The sequence below is a fragment of the Giraffa tippelskirchi genome, chromosome 12, assembly GCF_054371585.1.
Source record: "Giraffa tippelskirchi isolate mGirTip1 chromosome 12, T2T-mGirTip1v1.2.pri, whole genome shotgun sequence".
Taxonomy (NCBI): domain Eukaryota; kingdom Metazoa; phylum Chordata; class Mammalia; order Artiodactyla; family Giraffidae; genus Giraffa; species Giraffa tippelskirchi.
Genome location: NC_137286.1, coordinates 103,351,354 through 103,372,266, shown reverse-complemented (window position 1 = coordinate 103,372,266; position 20,913 = coordinate 103,351,354). Strand labels below are relative to the sequence as shown.

General features: G+C 43.8%; 1 protein-coding gene and 1 non-coding gene across 2 annotated transcripts in view; one reads left to right on the top strand and one right to left on the bottom strand.

Annotated features, from left to right (window-relative positions):
- Positions 1-473: 473 nt before the first annotated feature.
- The window catches only part of GTF3A (general transcription factor IIIA), a 48,059-nt gene continuing 27,619 nt past the window's right edge, over positions 474-20,913 (top strand). Inside the window, exon 1 of the mRNA XM_081547294.1 lies at positions 474-944. Coding sequence (XP_081403420.1) covers positions 474-944 — 471 coding nt within the window. The remainder of the gene's footprint in view (positions 945-20,913) is intronic.
- TRNAG-CCC (transfer RNA glycine (anticodon CCC)) lies at positions 16,490-16,562 on the bottom strand. Its single transcript has one exon. It is a non-coding gene; the product is annotated as a tRNA-Gly (tRNA).

The window sequence follows — 20,913 nt, the reverse complement described above, 5'->3', positions numbered from 1 at the left end:
CCCCAGGCTGAGACACAGACAGGCAACAGGACTCCACAGCGTCTCCTTCTCAGGCCTCATTGTCTTTCCTTCTGTCTGCGGAGCCCTGGAGGGTGACCACATCTGCTCAGTGGCCACAGTCCCCACCCCCAGTGCTGCCCGAGCCCCAGGGAACCTCAGGGCTTTCGTGCTCTGGGGTCCCCCAGGCTCCCTCCATGCTTCTGCCCTTTCCAGCTCCCCAGGGGAGGCCCAGAAGTGGGAATTAGCTGGACCTAAGGAAGTAGCGGGAACTTCCCAGGGGGGTGAGTGGTAAAGAATCCGCCTGCCAATGAAGGAGACTCGGGTCCAATCCCTGGGTTGGGAAGATCCCCTGGAGTAGGAAACGGCAACCCACTCTCCAGCGTTCTTGCCTGGAGAATCCCATGGACAGAGGAGCCTGGCCGGCTACAGTCCATGGGGTTGCTAAAGGGTCGGACATGACTTAGTGTCCGAACATGCACACACAGAAGCAGCAAGCCAGCTACAGACTAGAAGGACGCCAGCTTGGGGCCCATGCTCCCCACCCAGCAGGCCATGCCTGGGGAGCTGCCAGGGCTGGCGGTTGGGCAGCCAACCTGGACATCCCACAGCAGGCAGGCCTGGGGCTGGAGCAGGGTCCTGGCTCCTTCCCGGCCCTGGCTGACCCCACAGCAGCTGGGTGGAGGGTGGGGTTGGCCAGGACAGTGCGGAAGGGGAACAGAAGGGCCGAGGTCTGGGCCGGTGCCACCCCCCCACCCCAGGATGTGGCCAGAGGCCCCTCACTCCTGGGAGGGGAGCGGAGGACCTGGCTGAAACCGGAGCTCAGGACGGTTGGGACACGCAGGTTCCTAGTGGCTTCACCGCCCCCTACCCCCTACCACCCCCTGTCAGAGCAGCCAGGGCTGAGGGGATCCAGACGAGGGCAGGGCAGCTGCTGGCAGAACCGAGTACCTGGCGGCGGGGGCGGGGAGGGAGGAAGACAGAGAGAGAAAATGGACAAAGGGAGACCCCCATAAAATGAGCCGCGGGTCTGTAATCACCAGAGCCTTTGTTTAGAGCTGGTTTAAACAAGTTGTGATCCTTGGGAAGGGGAGGCCATAAACTGAAGCGAAAATAAAAGCATTTACAGCGAGGGCCCGTGAGGTGCCGGGGATCAATGGGGGAGCCGTGGGGGTGCGCCTGGCCTGCACTGCCTGGACTCCTGGGTGCCAGCAGGCCAGCCCGGCCCAAACATCACAGGCTCCACACAGATGGGGGGATGGTGTGGGGGTGGGGGGAGGGGCAAGTGGGGCCCAGGGACAATCCTGCATTCCAGGCTGGGGGGCGGGGTGTCGGGGGGAAGAGGGCAGGGTGCCAGGGCTCTGTGACATCTAGAGATTCATGGCCGGAGGCCGGGAGATCTTAGAGTCAGCCTTCCACTCCCCTACAAATTCCTTTATAATGGACTTGAGGGGTTGCACTAATACGGGGTTTGAAGGGCACTTGTTCCTGGAAGAAATGCCTCTTAGGCTCAACTTATCAGCACGGAAAGGTGTCAGGAGGCAGGTTTTACCCGAGGGAGCAACATTCCTCAGGGGTGCTCCATGTAGCCATGGGGGGTGAGGCGAGATGCTTGTGAAGGTGAGGCTGAAGGTGGTCATTCCTGACTGTCCAGCCCTGAGATGTTGGTGTGGACCCTCCATTCACTCAACAGATGTAACCAGCACCTGTCGTAGGCCAGGCAACCAGGCAGGGACGTGTTAGGGAATTGTATACATGTATACACTCCTGTTTTTTAACAGATTAATTCTCCCCAGGGATCTGTGTAATGGGATGTTGTCGTTTTTGTTCTTGTTTAGTCGCTAAGTCGTGTCCAACTCATACAATCCCATGGACTGTAGCCCGTCAGGCTCCTCTGTCCAGGGGATTCTCCAGGCAAGAATATTGGAGTGTGTTTCCATTTCCTTCTCCAGAGTAGCTTCCCGACCCAGGGATTGAACCCATGTCTCCTGCATTGGCAGGTGGATTCTTGACCGCTGAGCCAGCTAGGAAGCCCATGTAGGGGGTGCTCTGGGAGAATGGCAGTACCGAAGAAAGCCAAGGCGGTTCTCGGACACACGTTGTCTGAGGTCAGAGGGCCTCACCGGTTGTGCTCAGAAGGAAAGGCAGCCAGGCTTTTCTGCAAAAAATCCCACTAAGGTCACATTCATATTAATAAGGCAGATGAGTAATTGGAGGCCCCTGAACTGATACAGCAGGGTTTTTTTGGGTTTTTTTTCCTCTTTAAAATTTCCTGCTGACTGTTTGGCAACATTTGTGGAAGTGGTGCTGAGCTGAGTCTTCCAAACGGCAAAGACCAGCTAGAGAGAACCCAAAGGCAGGCAGCTCACCCGCTCAAAAGATCTTAAGAGAAGTGAGTCCGTGGGGATCTCGTGCCTTTGGTCCTGAAACACCAACGCTTTGTGCAGGGGGAAAGCAGAGCAGGGAATGGGTGTGGGCTTTGCAATTAGACAGTTGGGGTTTTTTTGTTTTACTATAAATAATGCCAAATTATATTTTAAAAGACAATCAAACATTAGAAATTGGATGGGATATATAATAACAAACTTTCCCTAGGTTTTTTTTCAAATTCATTTATTTTTAATTGAAGGAAAGTTGCTTCGCAGTGTTGTGCTGGCCTCTACCAACAGCAGGTTTTTGATCTCTTCTCAACTTCGTCATTGGACACTTGGCATCATCTCCAAGACTCTGTTTTCTCATCTGTAAAATGAGGACAAGAACGTCCCCGCCCCCGGGGCTGGGTATGAGGATGACCGAGGTGGTGTGCCTGGGGCTCCTCCCATTGCTTCTCCTTCCCTCCTGCCCTCCCCTCTTCCCAGTGAGACAGATAGAGTATTGCCCCTCCCAAATTTGAAAAATGGAGATTATAACAGAAGTACCAAAAAAATAGATAAGCTTTCCTTGTTTGTTTAGGAAACATCTCGAATTCCTACACCTGGTGCTTTACTTACTAAGTTGTCTTCAGCTCCTCGCAACCCCATGGACTGAAGCCTGCCAGGCTCCTCTGTCCTTGGGATTCTCCAGGCAAGAATACTGGAGTGGGTTGCCATTTCCTCCTCCAGGGGAATCTTCCAGACTCAGGGATTGAACCCGGGGTCTCCTGTGTTGCATGCAGTACCAAAAATATAGATGAGATCTCCTTGTTTGTTTAGGAAACATCTTGAATTCCTACACCAATGACATGCAATTTCACTGTCCATATATCCTGAACAACATTGGTTTAGGACTTCCAGTTCATTCAGGTAGTACCTGCCGTGGGCTAGGACTGTACTAGGGGTGGAGATGCAGAAGTGAATGGCACCGTCCTTAGCCACAGACAAATACCAAGGGTGCAGATAATTTCAAAGACACAAAGAATTTGGGGGAAATAGAGCAGAGCCCTGGGCTTCCCTCGTGGCTCAGACGGTCAAGAATCTGCCTGCAGTGCATGAGATGCAACTTCGATCCCTGCGTCAGGAAGATCCCCTGGAAAAGGGAATGGCAACCCACTCCAGTAGTCTTGCCTGGAGACTTCCATGGACAGGGCAGCCTGGTGGGCTACAATCCAGGGGGTCCCAAAGAGTCGGACACGACTGAGTGATTGAGGACACACACATTGTTAATTTAATCACATCTTTAGAGAAAAGTGAAAATGTCATTCGTGTCCACTTCTCTGTGACCTGATGCACTGTAGCCCCCCAGACTCCTCTATCCATGGGATTCTCCAGGCAAGAATACTTGAGTAGGTTGCTATTTCCTCTTCCAGCGGATTTTCCCAACCCAGGGATCAAACCCAGGTCTCCTGCACTGCAGGCATACTCTTTACCACCTGAGCCACCACTTGTCTCCAAATACAGTCTCCTTCTAAGATACTAGGGGCCAAGACTTCAACGTGTGAATTTGGGAGGGACACAGTTTACTCCATAACAGTAATCATAAGCTCTTCTGGGTGCACCCACCGCTCTGTGGGGACATGGGAGCTGGGGGAGTGCTCTGCGGGGGGCTTCCCAGGCCTGGCCCTCAGCCTGGCCCAGCTCTCGCCTCTGCTGGACAGTCTGTCCTGGTGGGCCACACTTCAGCGCCAGTTCAAGGCTTGAAGCTTCTCAGGGTGGTCTTTCTGAATCAGCTTTCCTGAAAACTTGTAACATGTGCATCCCAGCTGCAGTCACACCAGCAGCCTCAAAAAAAAAAAAAAAAAGATAAGAAAGAAGAAAGAAAGAAGGAGAGAAGGACAAAGAAAAGAGAAACATGATTGGGTTTCCCTGGTCTGTTACAGGATATGTCTGCAGAGATGCTGAAGCTGGGTAGCCTTTATGAAACCATCTTGAGCAGGAGAGAAGTCGTTTCTTTTCATTTGGGGTTCTCGATGAAACATTCTAGGAGACAGATACATGAAAAGGGGAACAGAGCAAAGACTACAGCCCCTCGGGTTTGTGAAAGAGACACTTGGGCACCTGGCCCAGGTGTGGGAGGAGCTGTGGGAAGGGGCACAGGACTTGCCTCCACAGGGGGGATTCGGTGTGAATCCCGGAGAAGGGACAGGGCCAGAGAAAGACCCGCAGATGCTGGCAGGAGAGGGGGGAGGGAGGAAGAGGGAGGGGAGAGGAAATGGGGAGGCAAGGATGTGGGAGTGAGTGAGGGGAGGAGATGGCAGGCAGAGATGGGAGCAGAGGGAGAAAGTTCAGTTTCCAGTAGATAAAAGCCAAGCTGGATTTCTGGCATCTTTTATTCTTCAGGCAACTCTGCCCTCCTTTGCTCCTGGTATCTAAGTCGTGCATCTCAGTGCTGGGCTGAGATTGTTATCCAGGTATTTGAGATCTGTTATCTTGTGATGGGAAGGTCTAGATGTGTTTCCTGCTCTCCCCCGCCTCCTCAGCTCCTAATAGTGCTTGGTCATTCTGTATGGATCAGAATCTGTGTCTGGTCCCACATGCCCTGCTTGGTAGGTGGCCCCCTCAAAGGGAAGCACTGAGACTGCCCTTTTGTTCTGTCTAAACTCCCCTCCAGGGACCCAGTACTGCCATCTGCCTTGCTCAAGTTAAAAAGATCTTGAGTAGGCCGGCAAGTTGAGTCTTCACTGAACACCCTAGAATATTCATAAGCACAGAGAACAGCATCATGACGCCCACCCACCTACCCCCCACCCAGTTTCCTCATGGCCAAGCCTGTTTCATCTTCTCTGACACTACCCCTCCTCCCAGGTTATTTTGAAGCAAATGCCCAGATAGTTCAAACTCTGTAAACATTTTAATAAATATTTCTAAATGAACTCTAAAAACCCCACAATAATATCGTACCTAAAAAATGAACAATCATATCCTCAGTATCAAATAACCAGCCAACGTTTGCATTTCTCTGATTGCCTAATAATATTTTTTTGCAGTCTGGTTGTTTGATTTGGAATCCATATAAGATATAAAGTCCATACATTGGCATATATATCTCTTGAGTGTCTTTTAATCTCTAGGTCCCCTTCCCATTCCCCTCGCTGCACCCTACCTTCACCAGAAATGGAGTTGTTTTTCTTTGAAAGTTTGCTGCAGGCTGAATATTGATGATGGAATTCTTGTGGGAGTCCTTTAACATGCTTTTCTGCCCCTTGTATTTCCAGTTCTAGAGGCTTGGTTAGGGGTGTGTGTGCATTTCCATTAGCAAATGTAAAATGTTTTTCTCTCTTCGTATAATGTAACTGACCACTGATGATCATTGTCTAGATTTTTTAATTTACTTAATTAAATTAGCAGTTAATTTAATTGCAAGTTGCAAGATGGTGATATTCTATCATTCCTTCTTCATTGACTAGCTGGAATGCTGCAAAGGAAAACCTCCCTCATCAATTCTTTGGTTTCTCTCAGGTCCAGATCATATAGGAAAAGAGGGACAAATACTTGGTTGTGTCCCCTGATTCAGCAATTCAACAGGGAATAAAGATTTTGTTCCTTAATATCATTCAAAGGTAATCAAATGAGTAATTGTTTTGGTGGGCTATTGTATCAATGAGAACTCAGGGGCTTAAACATATTTGACCTTTTTCAACCCACTGCACTTTTCATCCATATAAAAATACGTTTCACTTGTCCTAGCTTTGACCTGAGTAGCCTGTGATAGTTTCCTAGCTTATCTGTAAAGGTTTCCTGGCCCAAATCTGCAAGGGGCCATTTCTGCAAGGATTCCTGATTGTTTTTAGTGGGATATGCTGTGTAGAGATAACAGTCTGAGTGTTGGGAGTGGTAATTACCACCAGGTGGGTCACTGTTTGTAGGCCTTTTCCCTGGACAGAGCTAGAAAATATGTGTTCTTTAGGAAAGATTAAATAACCATAAAATCCTCTGATATGGGGATTCAAACCCAAGATTTACAGGAATTTTGCTTTGTCAGTCTTACATCATGTCTTCTTTCAATCACAGCGAAAAGTTCTCAAATCTACCAGCATAATTTGATTTGTCTTGCATTACTCTCTGGCTTCCTCGGTGGCTCAGGGGTAAAGAACCCACCTGCCAATGCAGGAGACTTGGGAGACCCCGGTTCAACCCCTGGGTCGGGAAGATCCCCTGGAGAAGGGAATGGCAACCCCCTCCAGTATTCTTGGCTGGAGAATTCCATGGACAGAGGAGCCTGGTGGGCTACAGTCCATGGTGTGGCAAAGAGTCGGACTCAACTGAAGCACACATGTTACTACCTAGACACAAGTCTCAGAATGACAGTAAGAGCATGATCATCAACAGAATGTTGACTGAAAGCCTCAAGAGGCTTGGCTTCCGGGGCTTTTTGTCCTTTGGGCACATCCCACTGAGGATGTGCAGCCAGCTTACAGTGCTTTCAAGTCACTTGCAATAGTTCCACACTGGGCGGCACACACTTTGGCCTGTTTGTTTCTAGTTTTAGGAATTGCTGTTTGATTTAATCTTGTTTCATGAAGTTCCACAAAATAGTTAGTAGCTCCAGATGATCCAAGGTGATGTAAGTCAGATAGGGAATGGCAAATATCATATATCACTTATATGTTGAGTCTAAAAAGATGATACAAATGAATTTATTTACAAAATTTTGAAATGAACTTATTACAAATTTTGAAAACAGATTTATGGTTACCAAAGGGGAAAGGTGAGGGGGGAGATAAGTTCGGAGTTTGAGATTAACATATACACACTATATATAAAATAGAAAATCAGCAAGGATCTACTGTATAGCACAGGTAACTCTACTCAATGCTCTGTAATAATCTAAATGGGAAAAGAATCTGAAAAGAAATGTATAAATTTAACTGCATTACTTTGCCATACGCCTGAAACTAACACAATATTGTAAATCAAATATATTCCAATATAAAATAAAAATTAAATTTAAGAAAAAATAAAATGATCCCTTAAGAAAATAAAAAAATAAAACATGTAATGGCGCCAAAGTAAATTCTACAGAATGTAGTGTATGAAAAAAAGTCTACCTTTATCCCTGTGCCCTTCAGCTTATCTTTTTCTTTCTTTTGTTAGTAAACATTTAAAGAATTACGACTTCTTTCTTCCATTTTAAAATTCTTCTGTGCAAAGAAAAAAAATTTTTTTAATTAAAAATACTTTTGTGTATTTTTATGAGTTGTATTGAGATATTGTTTACAAACCATCAGATTCATCCTTTTAAAAATCAGCATGTGTCTTCTGTCCTTAGGCAAGTGGCAGCATGTAGTAAACACTTTTCTCTGCCTTGCTTTTTACAGTAACAATATACCCTAAAGATTCTTCCATGGTATGAAGAGATCTTCCTCAACCATTTGCAAAGCTGCATAGCTTCAAAGTACCACGTTTTATTCAACCAGTCCTCTCCTGGTGGCCATTTGAGTTCTTTTTGTTACTGCAAGTAGTGCATATATTTTTTTTCATATTTTGATGAGTGTACTTTTGGACGATCCCTTTGTAGGTGGGGAATTGCTGGGTGAAAGAGGAAAGTCATAGATAACTTTTCAAGACATTGCCCAGGTTCCCTCCCACCATAAATGTATGAGAAGCATTGCCTCCCAGCTTAGCTAACATTGTATATTGTTGAACTGCTGTATGTTTGCCAAGCTGCCAGCAGAAACTGTATCTCAGTGTGATTTTACTTTGGGATTCTCTCGATATGAGTGAGGTGGAGGACTTTGTCATGACTGAGTGCCACTTGCAGTTCTTATCTTGTGAACCACGTTTTTGTGAACCTTGTCTTTGTGAACCATGTAATTTCTCATCCATTTTCCCATAGGTTTTTTGACCTTTAAAACTCCCTGTGATAACGAGTGCAAATGTTTTCCCTAATTTGTCTTTTGTCTTTTTACTTTGTAATAGGGTTATATGCCATGTAAAAATTGTTTCCCTGTTGTTCATTTATATAAGCAAATTTATTAACTTCTTCTTACTTCTGATTTTGAAAACACAGTTAGTGAACTTTCCCCCATTTCTGGTTTATGGATTTGAGCTCTCTCCTTTAGCGTGTGAAAGTGGCTCAGTCGTGTCTGACTCTTTGTGACCCTATGGACTATAACTGGCCAGGCTCCTCTGTCCATGGAATTTTCCAGTCAAGAATACTGGAGTGGGTTGCCATTCCCTTCTCCAAGGGATCTTCCCCAACCCAGGGATTGAACCTGGGTCTCCTGTATTGCAGGTGGATTCTTTACCATCTGAGCTCCCATGGTCTCTTTTATGGCATACTAAATTCTCACATGCAATTGGATCAATTTCTGGACTTTCTTTTCTGGTCTGTCTGTCTGCCTGTCTTTGGGCCAAAATTAAAATGTTTTAATTATAGGAGCTTTATAAGACCCTCTCATGTGTGGTAAGGCTAGCCTTTCTTCTCTTGGTCTTTGTTCTTTTCCAGGGTTTTCTTTGTTCTTGCTTGTGTACAAACCATATTTTTAAAATGTTAAGGAGAATTTATACAATTGTAATACATAGATGTTGCTTAGATCCTCCTTCAAACAAAGAATTATTTTTTTTAAGTTAGTATCAAACCAAGAGAATATCCATTCTATGTATTTGATGAAATTAAAGAATTATTGTCAGTGTGTGTGTGATGGTGCTGGTTGTTGTTTTAGTCACTAAAGTCATGTCTGAATCTTTTGTGACCCCATGGACTGTAGCCTGCCAGGTTCCTCTGTCCATGGGATTTTCCAGGCAAGAATACTGGAGTGGGTTGCCACTTCCTTCTCTAGAAGATCTTCCTGACCTAGAAATCAAACCTGTGTCACTTGCATTGGTAGGTGAGTTCTTCACTGCTGAGCCACCAGGGAATCCTGTGTGTAATGGTACTAAAGGGTGTTTTTCAGTCCTTATCCTTTAGAGAAATATAGTGAAGTATCACAGACTAAATCATAATTTATATCTGCTTCTAAGTAACCCTGGTGGTGGCTGGAGGAGACAGAGATGAAACAACTGACCATAAATGGATAGTTACTGAAACTGAGTGGTGGGCACTTGAGGTTCATTTTACTATTTATTTTTATGTATTTTTGAAATAATAAATAGTTTAAAAAAGAGAAAGGGATTTCGATTTCTAAAGGTTTTGAAACGTGGAGCAATATGAAACTTTTTAAAAGAGTAAGTTTCAGCAAAGAGTGGGTGCTTTACATAAGGAAATTTGCAGTCAGAAGCCAGGATGCAGAGGACGGAAGTAGGGAGAAAATGTTTGCATTGGTTACACGACTGACTCAGCCCAGGGCCAGGTGCATGAACTAATCCTTTTCTCCATTAAACATTTACCTGTAACTGAACTATATCCTTTTTCTGGGACGTAAAGGTCCAATATAGATAGGTGTGCCCTGATTTACAGGCCCGATGAGTTCCCGAAAAGTTGGTTTTAAATTCTCTATTTTCTAACTGGTAGCCTACCATGTTGCTCAGGGTTTGGGGTCTTTGAAATTCTGAAATGTTTCAGAAGGACAACTTGAAAAAGATGTCATAAATGTCACTTTTATGGCACTCATTTTATTTTTAAGCAATGTATATTTTAGAAATAAAGAAATGCTGTAGATTGCAGACCACAGACCCTCTAAGTTTCCCCTTCCATACTTCAACACTTGAGAGGTAAATTTTGCTCGGGGTTTAAAACTAGCTTTCAGTCCTGCAGCTTGACCACCTCTCTTGACTGAGTATCTGAACACTGCTCTCCATAAGTTATCATGTTTGCAGTCTGTTTAAAACTTAAGAGATTGTGGGAGAAAAAATACAGATAGAACTGGGTTGTTGATGTGAGGAAGGAAGAAAACAAATATATCTCTTTTATTTCTTTAAAATTCAGTACTGGCTACTTATATTACCTGTCAAACATTAATAGAAATAACTACTTGGAAAAACAGTCCTGCTCTGACTGAAGGTAAAGATACATATAAATGCCATGACCCACAAATTGAGCTTCAGAGATATTCATGCACATGGGTCCCTGGACACAAGTACAAATAAATGTGCCAACAAGATTGTTCCCAACAATGAAGCACTGGAAACAATACAGGTGTTTGGTAGCAGTAGGTAGTTGAGCATTGATAGACTAGATAATTATACAGCCATGAAGAGGAAGTATCCATGGTTACATTCAGTAACATGGATGAATATTACAAAAGAGTGCTATAAAAAGAGTAACAAGAATGCATACACACTTTATAAACTGTTGCTAAAGGATGCATACATAAATGTTAAAATAAAACAATAGGAAGAGTGACAAGTATACATATGCTAAACTCAACAATCAGTTGTTGGATCATCATAGAAGGTGGGGGCTTCCCTGATGGCTCAGGGGTAAAGAATCCACCTGCTAATGTAGGAGATGCAGGAGACCTTGGTTTGATCCCTGGGTTGGGAAGATCCCCTGGAGGAGGAAATAGCAACTCACTCCAATATTCTTGCATGGAGAATCCCATGGACAGGGGAGTCTGGTGGGCTACAGTCCACGGGGTCGCAAAGAGCCAGACACGACTGACCACAGCACAGCAGAATAGAAGACAGGCTGGTGAGAAGGGGAAATGAACGAGAAGAGACACATAAAGACATCTGGGGTTCTGGAAATGTCCTGTTTACCAGCCTGATTGGTGAATGCACAGGTATATAGTGTATGATTATTTATTAAACTGGATATTCATATATAGACCTTGCTGGATAGGTTTTATATTTCTCAATTTAAAAGGTTACAATAAAAAAGTTAATTAAAGGGCCTTTAAATGTTTATGGGAAACATAATTTCCTTCGTATTGTCTATAAAAAAATATATATCACTCTTAAAACAGCCATTGTGGGCATAATTGTAATGTCACTGAATTGCTAGACCATATAACTCATACTTATGTAAAGAATATTGGAGAAACTAGAGATATGTAAGGGAATAAAACATCTAAATATGTCAACAGCAGTGATTTTCGCTGAATTAACAGTTTGCAAATACACATCTGTGAGTCCAGGTTAAATAATGCTTTGTAAAGAGAAAACATAAAACAGAGAAAGCTGTAGCTCACAGCAGAACATTCAGATGTTCAAAAAACAGCAAACTCTAAGTATATTGATTTTTTTGTACTTAGAATAAAACTCCTGTCTTACACTTGATGTGTGTTTGAAGGGCAAGGAGGAGGAGATTGAGTGATGAGGGAAGTGACTTTACTATTATTGCAAGTGCAGCCTCTGGAGGCCCTTATGGTTTGCCATGTGGGAGGCAGAGTCCTTTCGAAAATCAGATCATCACAGCTGTCAGCCAGTCAGAAACTCAGGTTAGCCTGCCTTTCTAGATTTTGATATTGGTTAGTATGTGGTTGTTGTTCAGTCACTCAGTCGTGTCCAACTCTTTGTGACCCACCCCATGGACTGTAGCACGCCAGGCTTCCCTGTCCTTCTCTATCTCCCAGAGTTTGCTCAAACTCATGTCCATTGAGTCAGTGATGCCATCCAACCACCTCATCCTCTGTTGCCCCCTTTTCCTCCTGCCCTCAATCTTTCCCAGCATCAGGGTCTTTTCAGTGAGTCAGCTCTTTGCATCAAGTGGCCAAAGTATTGAAGTTTCAGTTTCAGCATCAGTCTTTCCAACGAATATTCAGGGTTGAGTCCCTTTAGGATGGACTGGTTTGATCTCCTTTCAGTCCAAGGGACTCTCAGGAGTCTCCTCCAGCACCACAGTTTGAAGGCATCCATTCTTTGGTGCTCAACCTTCTTTCTTATCCAAATTTCACATCTGTACATGACTACTGGGAAAACTATAGCTTTGACTATACAGACCTTTGCCGACAGTGACGTCTTTGATTTTGAATACACTGTCTAGGTTTGTCATAGCTTTTCTTCCAAGGAGCAAGAGTCTTTTTAATATAGTACATGTATATCCCCTGCATTAGAGATTGTTACAAAAGAACTGATTGTGAAGTATTGATACTTCACATGGCACCAGGTTTGAGAAATGAGAACCAGTTACAGAAATACAACGAACAATTTGACGTGTTATCAGCGGAAGTTACAGAATTACACTGAGCAAAGAGAAACGAGGAGGGAGCACCTGATCTTTACTGCACACCTGGGACTGTGCCAGTCTATTTCACAGGTAATCTCAAGCAATCTTACCAGAGGGCTTCCTGCAAAGCAGGAACAAACCCCCAAGGATGATGGACTGTTCTCCCCCATTTCACAGAAGAGGACACTGGGATTCAGAGCAATAAACTTACCTGCACAGAGTAAATGGCAGCATCTGGGAAAAGCGTGAATTTCAAGAAAAACTTAAATTGCTGTCATAGACAAGATATTAAGAAAATGCAAGGACTTCCCTGGTGGCCCAGTGGTTAGAAGTCTGCCTTGCAGTGCAGGGGACGCAGGTTCCTTCTCTGGTTGGAGAACTAAGTTCCCACGTGCCATTGTACAATCAAGCCCAAGGGCCACAGCTACCCAGCCTGCGCTCTTGGAAGCCAGAGAGCCACAACTAGAGAGTTTGTGCACCACAATGAAAGATCTCACATGACTCAAGGAAGATCCAATACAGCAAACTAAAAAAAAAAAAAAAAAAGCTCAGATGCTTTCTACAATGTACTTACTACATGTGAAGACTAAGCACTCAGCTTAAATAAATAAATATTCAAAATGTGACCCATTGAGATGTCTTCCTGACTTCAAGATTTATTACATAGCTATAATAATCACGAGAGTGTGGTATTTGTGGAAGGACAGATATGTAGATCAATAGAAGTGAAACAGTGAACCCAGAGGTAGACCCACACACAATCAATTTTTGAAAAAGTTGTAGAAGTAATTTAATGGAGGAAGAATAGCCTTTTCAAAACGTGATGCTGGAGCAATTGCAAGTGCATAGGCAAAAAGCAAAACAAGTTAAAACCACAATGAGATCACACTCTGCACTGACCAGGATGGCAAAAATAAAAAGCAAAACCAATACCAGGTGCTGGTGAAATTGCAGAGAAACTGACTGATGGGCACATAAGATGGTACCACCACTCTGGAACCAGTTTGGCAGTTGCCTAAAAAACTAAACATAAATGTACCACACAGCCCAACAATTACACTGCTGGACATTTATTCCAGAGCAATAAAGACCTGACATTCACACAAAACCCTATAAACAAATGTTTGTTTGTAACAGTCTCAAATTGCCACCAACTTCAATGTCCTTCAGTCAGTGAAGAGTGAAACTGATGGGGGCAGGTAACAGTACAACTCGGCTTTGTCTCCAGATTCGTCTTCTTGGGTGAATGACTCATCTTGAGGGGAGTCTTACACTTCTTCATTCTTGGTGCATTCATTGTCGTCAAAGGCTGACCTGAGGCTTTGGCATTAGGGGGTTTCATGAATTTTGAGGGAAATCCCTATTGCTGTCCAAGTGTTTAAGTTAACCTGCCATCTTCAAAATTGAGGTTTAGAGTAGTGAATAATGTTTACAGTTTAGTATTTTCATGTCTTCCTAGTGCAGCAATTCTGAAACTTTGGAACCTCAGGACCTCTTTAAATTCCTGAGGATACCAAAGAGCTTTTGTTTATGTGGGTTAAATCTACTTCATATATACTATATTTGAAACAAACACCCAGAAATTTTAAAAGTTTTATTAATTCACTGAAAAGTAACAGTAAATAAATCCTCTGTGTGTTAACATATTTTACTTAAAATAATTATATTTTCTTAAACAATGAAACAGTGAGAAGGGTATCATTGTTTTCCATTTTTGCAGACCTCTGTCACGTCTTGCTTTCTCGTTTGCAGATCTCTTTTACAGCTGGGTTCTCATATTTGCTTCAATTTGTTGCAGTGTTTTGGTTGAGGTGAAGCATATAAGAAAGGCCAGCCTCCCACAGGTATGCAGTTAAAAAAGAGAGAACTGGGAGACCCCTTGGAAATGTCTTGGGCCCCCCAGAGATCTGTAGACCACATTGAGCCTGAGATCTGTAAATCCACACTGATCTAGTGGATTTCCTCAGATTTTACTTGTCTTGTTTCTTCAAGGTTGCAGAAGACACAAAAAGCTTGACTTTCTGTTCAAGTTTTTGGAGGACTTGGTCCTTTTAGACAGCTTAGGGAATAGTAAACTTTCCAGGAGGCGCTAGTGGTAAAGAATCCACCTGCCAATGCAGGAGACGTAAGAGATGTGGGTTTGAGCCTTGGGTTGGGAAGATTCCCTGGAGGAGGAAATGGCAACCCCCTTCGGAATTCTTGCCTGGAGAATCCCACAGACAGAGGAGCCTGGTGGGCTACAGTCCATGGGGTCGCCAAGAGCTGGACACGACTGAAGCAACTTGGCACACATGCATGCAAACTGAAAATAGGATGATGAAGAAAAACAGCATCTCCAGAGGCTTTTGATGGAGAGTCCTTGAAGACAAGGTCTCAGTGAGCCCACAAGGGCCAGCCCTTTAGGGGGCTGAACAAAGTCCCTGACCCAGCCCTAGTGCCCCAACACACAGGTGACCCAGCCCTGGGAAAACGGGGCGTTTCCAGCAGCTCTGGAACCGCAGTGTCTCTCTTAGCTTTCCTTGTAATAAGATTAGTCTTGCTTTTCCCTGCTCTTTATTCCACTGTCTTGTGGGCCACCTCTTGGCTTTTGCGGTAATGTGATTAGCTGGCCTGTGGCCCACACCGAGGCCACTGACACAAAGATCTCTGCTTAGTTGAGTGCACCTCTTTCCTAAACAGCATCTCAGTGTTTATAATCACAGGGCCATTGTGAGTGCTGGGATTCCAATAGGACAGGATATTTACGATACCCGCCTACCTCCCCCACCTCCATAAAAGTCCATTCAAGGAGACAGTTGGAAAAGGAACAGAGACAGATGTGTGTCCTTCCCAGATGCTGACGAGCCTCAATTGTTCTGCATATGTAATGACTTTTTACGGCTCTCTGCAAAGGCCTCTTCTGACTTTTAAAAAGGTGCCAAAGTCAAATATAGGTAGTTTTAGTAATCTCCCCGGATGCTCCAGCTGCCTAGAAATCCTCTATCAGAGGGTGTACAAAAAAGCCTGTCTCCCTTTCCTGTTTTATGGATGTAACATTGATCTCTTAGTATTTATATCTGGCTGTTCATGTACATACAAGAGTCCATAGCATCTTATTTGGACAAGAGTCCTTTATAAACATTCAATGGTTCCATAACTGTTTTAAAGGCAATTTATGTAATTAGAACATAAAGAAAATAAAATGAATGGAGACTGTAGACCCTCCTATGAAGTTTTTAACAAATATTTTAATGTTTCTATATTTCTGAATATAATACTTTAAAGTTGAAAAAACTTTTTGATGTGGAATTAGCTCATTTGATTTTTATAGCCACATGATTTTGAAGAAACTTTTCTTTTTAAAAAATTTGTATTATTAGCCAACGGGAATTTGCTGTATGGCTCAGGAAACTCGAACAGGGGCTCTGTATCAACCTAGAAGGGTGAGATGGGGAGGGAGATGGGAGGGAGGTTTAAAAGGGAGGGGATATATGTATACCTATGGCTGAGTCATGTTGAGGTTTGACAGAAAACAACAAAATTCTGTAAAGTAATTATCCTTTAATTTAAAAATTAATTAATTAAAAAATTTATTATTTTCTAAAAATTGAAGTATAGTTGCTGTACAATATTACATAGGTTTCAGGTATACAGTATAGTGATTCACAATTATTATAGGCTATACTCTATTTATAGTTACTATGAAATGTTCACTGTATTCCCTGTGCTGTACAATATGTCCTGTAGCTCATTTTTTTTACCTAATAGTCTGTACTTCTTACTCCCCTACCCCTACGTTGCCCCTGAAACTTCTTTTCTTTTAATGCAAATTAACACATTTGATAATTTCTGATGGATAAGCTTTGTTCTGTTCATTTGGGTAGTTTAGGTTGAGCTGGAAAGGAAAATATCCAGGATTGGAGAATTCTATCTGCGGTGCTGATCAGCTTCTTTTTTATTTATTTTAAAATGTCTATTTATTTATTCATTTGGCTGCACCAGGGCTTAGCTGTGGCATGTGGGATTTTTAGTTGAGGCATGTGGGATCTAGTTCCCTGACTGGGGATTGAACCCAGAACCCCTGCGTTGGGAGCGCAGAGTCTTACCCACCGGACCACCAGGAAAGCCCCTGATCAGCTTCTTGCTGTGCTCCTCTCACCTTAAAAATCCTCTGCTGAGTTGAACTCACTTGGTTTGATCCCTGTGCACAGGGTCACCACTGTGTGCTTCCTCTGTGATTTCAGAGGGACATGCAGGAGGGTACTGAGTGCCTCACGGACCGATTCCCACTGTCATTTTTCTTCCAAAACCCAGAGCAGAGAAATGAATCCCTGACTGATTTTTAAAAATGGCAAAAGACAGCAGAGTCCATGAGGAGATGCTTCCAAACCCAGACATTATTCTTCTGCATGCTAGGCCCAGTTCAAGTATTTTCTCAGCTGTGAAGTCCTTGGCACCCTCCATCTGAAAATGCTCTTTTTCAGTCCTCGTCTCAGTTAGGCGTGTCCAACGGTCTGCTGGTAAACGTTTAACAATTAGCTCTTTGTGGAGAAGATGAACCCTGGTTTGTAGTGCTTGTGATGTAAACAGTCCTGCCCTGGCTGACTTTAGTCCCACCAAGATGTCACTGGGCTTCCCTGGTGGCTCAATGGTAAAGAATCTGCCCGCAATGCAGGAGCCCTTGGTCCAATCCCTGGGTCAAGAAGATCTCCTGGAGGAGAAAATGGCAACCCACTCCAGCATTCTTGCCTGAAGAATTCCATGGACGGAGGAGCATGGCAGGCAGCAGTCCATGGGGTCAAAGAATCAACACAACTGAAGCAGCTTAGCACGCGCGCGCGCACACACACACACACACATATATATATATTCTTTTTAAGGGGCTTTCCAGGTGGCACTAGTTGTCAAGAACCTGCCTGCCAATGCAGGAGACATAAGAGATGGGGATTCGATCCCTGGGTTGGGAAGATCTCTTGGAGAAAGGCATGGGAACCCACTCTACTATTCTTGCCTAGAGAAACCGATGGACAGAGAAGCCTGGCGGACTACAATCCATGGGGTCGCAAAGAGTCAGACACGACTGAGTGACTAAAACTTTCACTTTCATTCTTTTTCATATTCTTTTCCATTGTGGCATATCACAGGCTATTGAATATAGTTCCCTGTGCTATACAGTATGACCTTGTTTATCTATTCTCTAATATTCGGGCTTCCCTTGTGGCTCAGCTTGGTAAAGAATCCGCCTGTGATGCTGGAGACCTGGGTTCAATCCCTGGGTTGGGAAGATCCCCTGGAGAAGGGAAAGGCTACCCACTCCAGTATTCTGACCTGGAGAATTCCATGGATTCTATAGTCTTTGGGGTTGAAAAGAGTTGGACATGACTAAGCGACTTTCACTTCACATATAATATTCAACAGTTTACATCTGCTAATCCCAAACTGTGCAGTCAAAAAAAAGGAAAAAATCCAACAAAATAAAAGCACAAAATATGACACATGCTGATATATGTGGAGAGAGTGAGAGCCCTGATTACATCTAACATGTAAACACACTGATATGAAGTATTATTTTTCTTTGGACCTTAGACCAGTGATCTCATGGCTGATATAGACCTACAGGTATTTTACCATGCTGACCCAAACATGTAAAGCACTTATCGTTATCACAAGCATCAAACATGTTTATTTGTTAAATGTTCATTAAATGTCCATTTAGGTTGTGTGTTAGTCCCTGTAGTCAGAGTGATTCTTTGTCTTTGAAAATGGTGACCAGAAGTCACAATCCTATTTAACCAAACCTATTACTACTACCTAGGAAATGCTCTCAATTCCTGGTCCTATAGGTGATGTCTCACCTAATATCTTACAAATTTCTGGATTGGGCAGAAGTTGCAGAAATTTCCAGTTTCTATTACAGTTTTTCCCTATGTTTTTATTAATTTAGGCTGTCATTTCCATAATACATACATTTATTCTCAGAAGTGAAATCTGACCAAAGTATAGATGGAAACATTTTAATAAGAATTTTATTCCAACTGCTTTAGCCATTTGTCTATTATTATTTGGGGCATGTATCAGAGGATTATTTTCTACTTTAGGTTAAGTATTACTCAGTCAACAATGTCTTGTGAGTGAATAACATCCTTGGATTCATAGCCGGTCCCCACAAGGTGCTGCTAATAGATTGATTCACTCAGTTCCTCATTCTTGGGAGGAAGTCCAGCTTCACCCCTCTTCCTCCTCATTGACCAACCTCAGAAGGGAACTTGGGCTCCTGGTATTTATAGATAAATATACAGTATGTGGTCCAACACTGGACACCTGCATAAGCTCATAAAAGCATCCAAGGTTCAAATAAACAGTATTACATTCTTGGCCAATTATGGAAACCCCACCCTCACTGGGCTGAGGCAGCAGCAAGTTGCAGCTAAGGCACGCACACAGTCAGCTTGTCTTGCTGGACTGACCACCTCTCCAGGAACCAGATGGAAGCCATTGCTGTGTTAGGATACCCATCACACGGACGAGCAGGTGGGGGACCCAGAGGGAGGAGACCCCAGAGGGGTGATTCGGGAGCCCCTAGGAGATGAGGACAACCTTCAAAACCAGGGTCTCAGTCCACCGCTCCCCACACCCTGAGATTCCCCACATGAGATGAGTTGAGAGCTGGATTTACCAGAAGAAAGGGGATATTTAAACCTTATCAATTATGCCCAACAAGAAATGCCCCCTCTTCCAAAAACTAAAATGCATTTGTCGTCAAAAGACCTTTTCATGAAGGCAGTTATGTCAATGCGCCATCTGGGTACAAAGAAAAGGGTCCATTTGAATGCACGTAAATGCTGTCAGCGTTCAGGTTGTTCAGACTGTGGCTGACAGTTGTGTTTCAGCCAGTGCTACCTGCACCCTTACCTCTCCAGTTCTTCCCGGAAACCAGATTGCTGCATGTCAAGGCTGCAGTTTCCCCTGCCTATAAGACAGAAAGCTGTGAGGCTCCCTACTATTTTCAGGCTTCTTAGGTCAAGAAGAATGGATTTAATTTTTCTTATTCAACTGAGCACTTAATATATAACATGAATAGAAGGCACTTATTTAAATGTATCTTTCTTGTAGTATCGTTGCTGTTGTTCAGTCGATTAGTTGTGTCCGACTCTTGGCGACCCCTCCCTGTCCTTTACTATCTCCTGGAGTTTGCTCAGACTCATGTCCATTGTGTTGGGGATGCCATCCAACCATCTCATCCTATGTCATCCCCTTCTCCTCCCGCCTTCAATCTTTCCCAGCATCAGGGTCTTTTCCAGTGAGTCAACTCTTCACATCAGGTGGCCAAAGTATTGGAGCTTCAGCTTCGGCGTCAGTTCTTCCAATGAATATTCAGGGCTGATTTCCTTTAGGATTGACTGGTTTGATCTTGCTGTCCAAGGGACTCTAAAGAGTCTTCTTCAGCACCACAGTTTGAAAGCATCAGTTCTTCAGCAGTCAGCCTTCTTTCTGGTCCAACTCTCACATCCGTACATGACTACTAGAAAGACCATAGTTTTTACTAGATGGACCTTTGTCAGCCAAGTTATGGCCTCCAAATTAACGATTTGCTTATCGGTTTTTTAAAACATTTTCTCCCAAGAAGATCAGAGGTGAGGGTTCTTCTGAGAAGAGAATAGTTTCAAAGTCTATGATACTTCCTTCCTGGAAGACCACGTGGTGGGAACAGAGGCCAGGAGCAAGTCTGGAAGAATCTGGATGGACGGGGTGGGGGTGGGCAGGAAGATGTCAGGCCCTCCTCTGCAGAATCCCGGCTCAATCCAACAAGAAAGTGGAAGAGGGAGATGGAGAAAATATTTCTGTCTGGTTATATTTTTACATGGATGGGCCCTTTTTGAAAAAATGTTAAGACTTCATGAAGAATTAGATATGGGCTTCCCTGGTGGCTCAGTGGTAAAGAATCTGGCTGCCACTGCAGGAGACACGGGTTCAATCTCTGATCTGGGAAGATCTCATATGCCTCGGAGCAACTAAGCCCGAGCACCGCAACTATTGAGTCTGTGCTCTGGAGTCTGGGAGCCCCAACTACTGAGCCCAAGTGCCACAACTACTGAAGCCTGAGCACTCTAGAGCCTGTACTCGGCAACAAGAGAGGCCACCCCAAGGAGAAACCCGCACACCGTGACTAGAGAAAAGCCCGTGCAACAACGAAGACCCAGAACAGCCAAAAAATTAATTGAATGTTGGCTTTTTAAAAAAGAATTAGCTATTATAAAAAATAAAACTTAAAAAAATAAACTCCACACTTGACCAATAAAAGGGCCAGTGCAGTTACACAGGGCAAAAAACGACATGTTTAGTCCTCTGATAAAGCATTGCAAGATGTATGAATCATCCACACATATCCTTGGCTGTGTCCTTTGATATTGGAATCTGAGTTTTATGATCTACCTGTAATTAAAGTTCTGGGTTAAGTTTTTAAGGGAGAGAAAA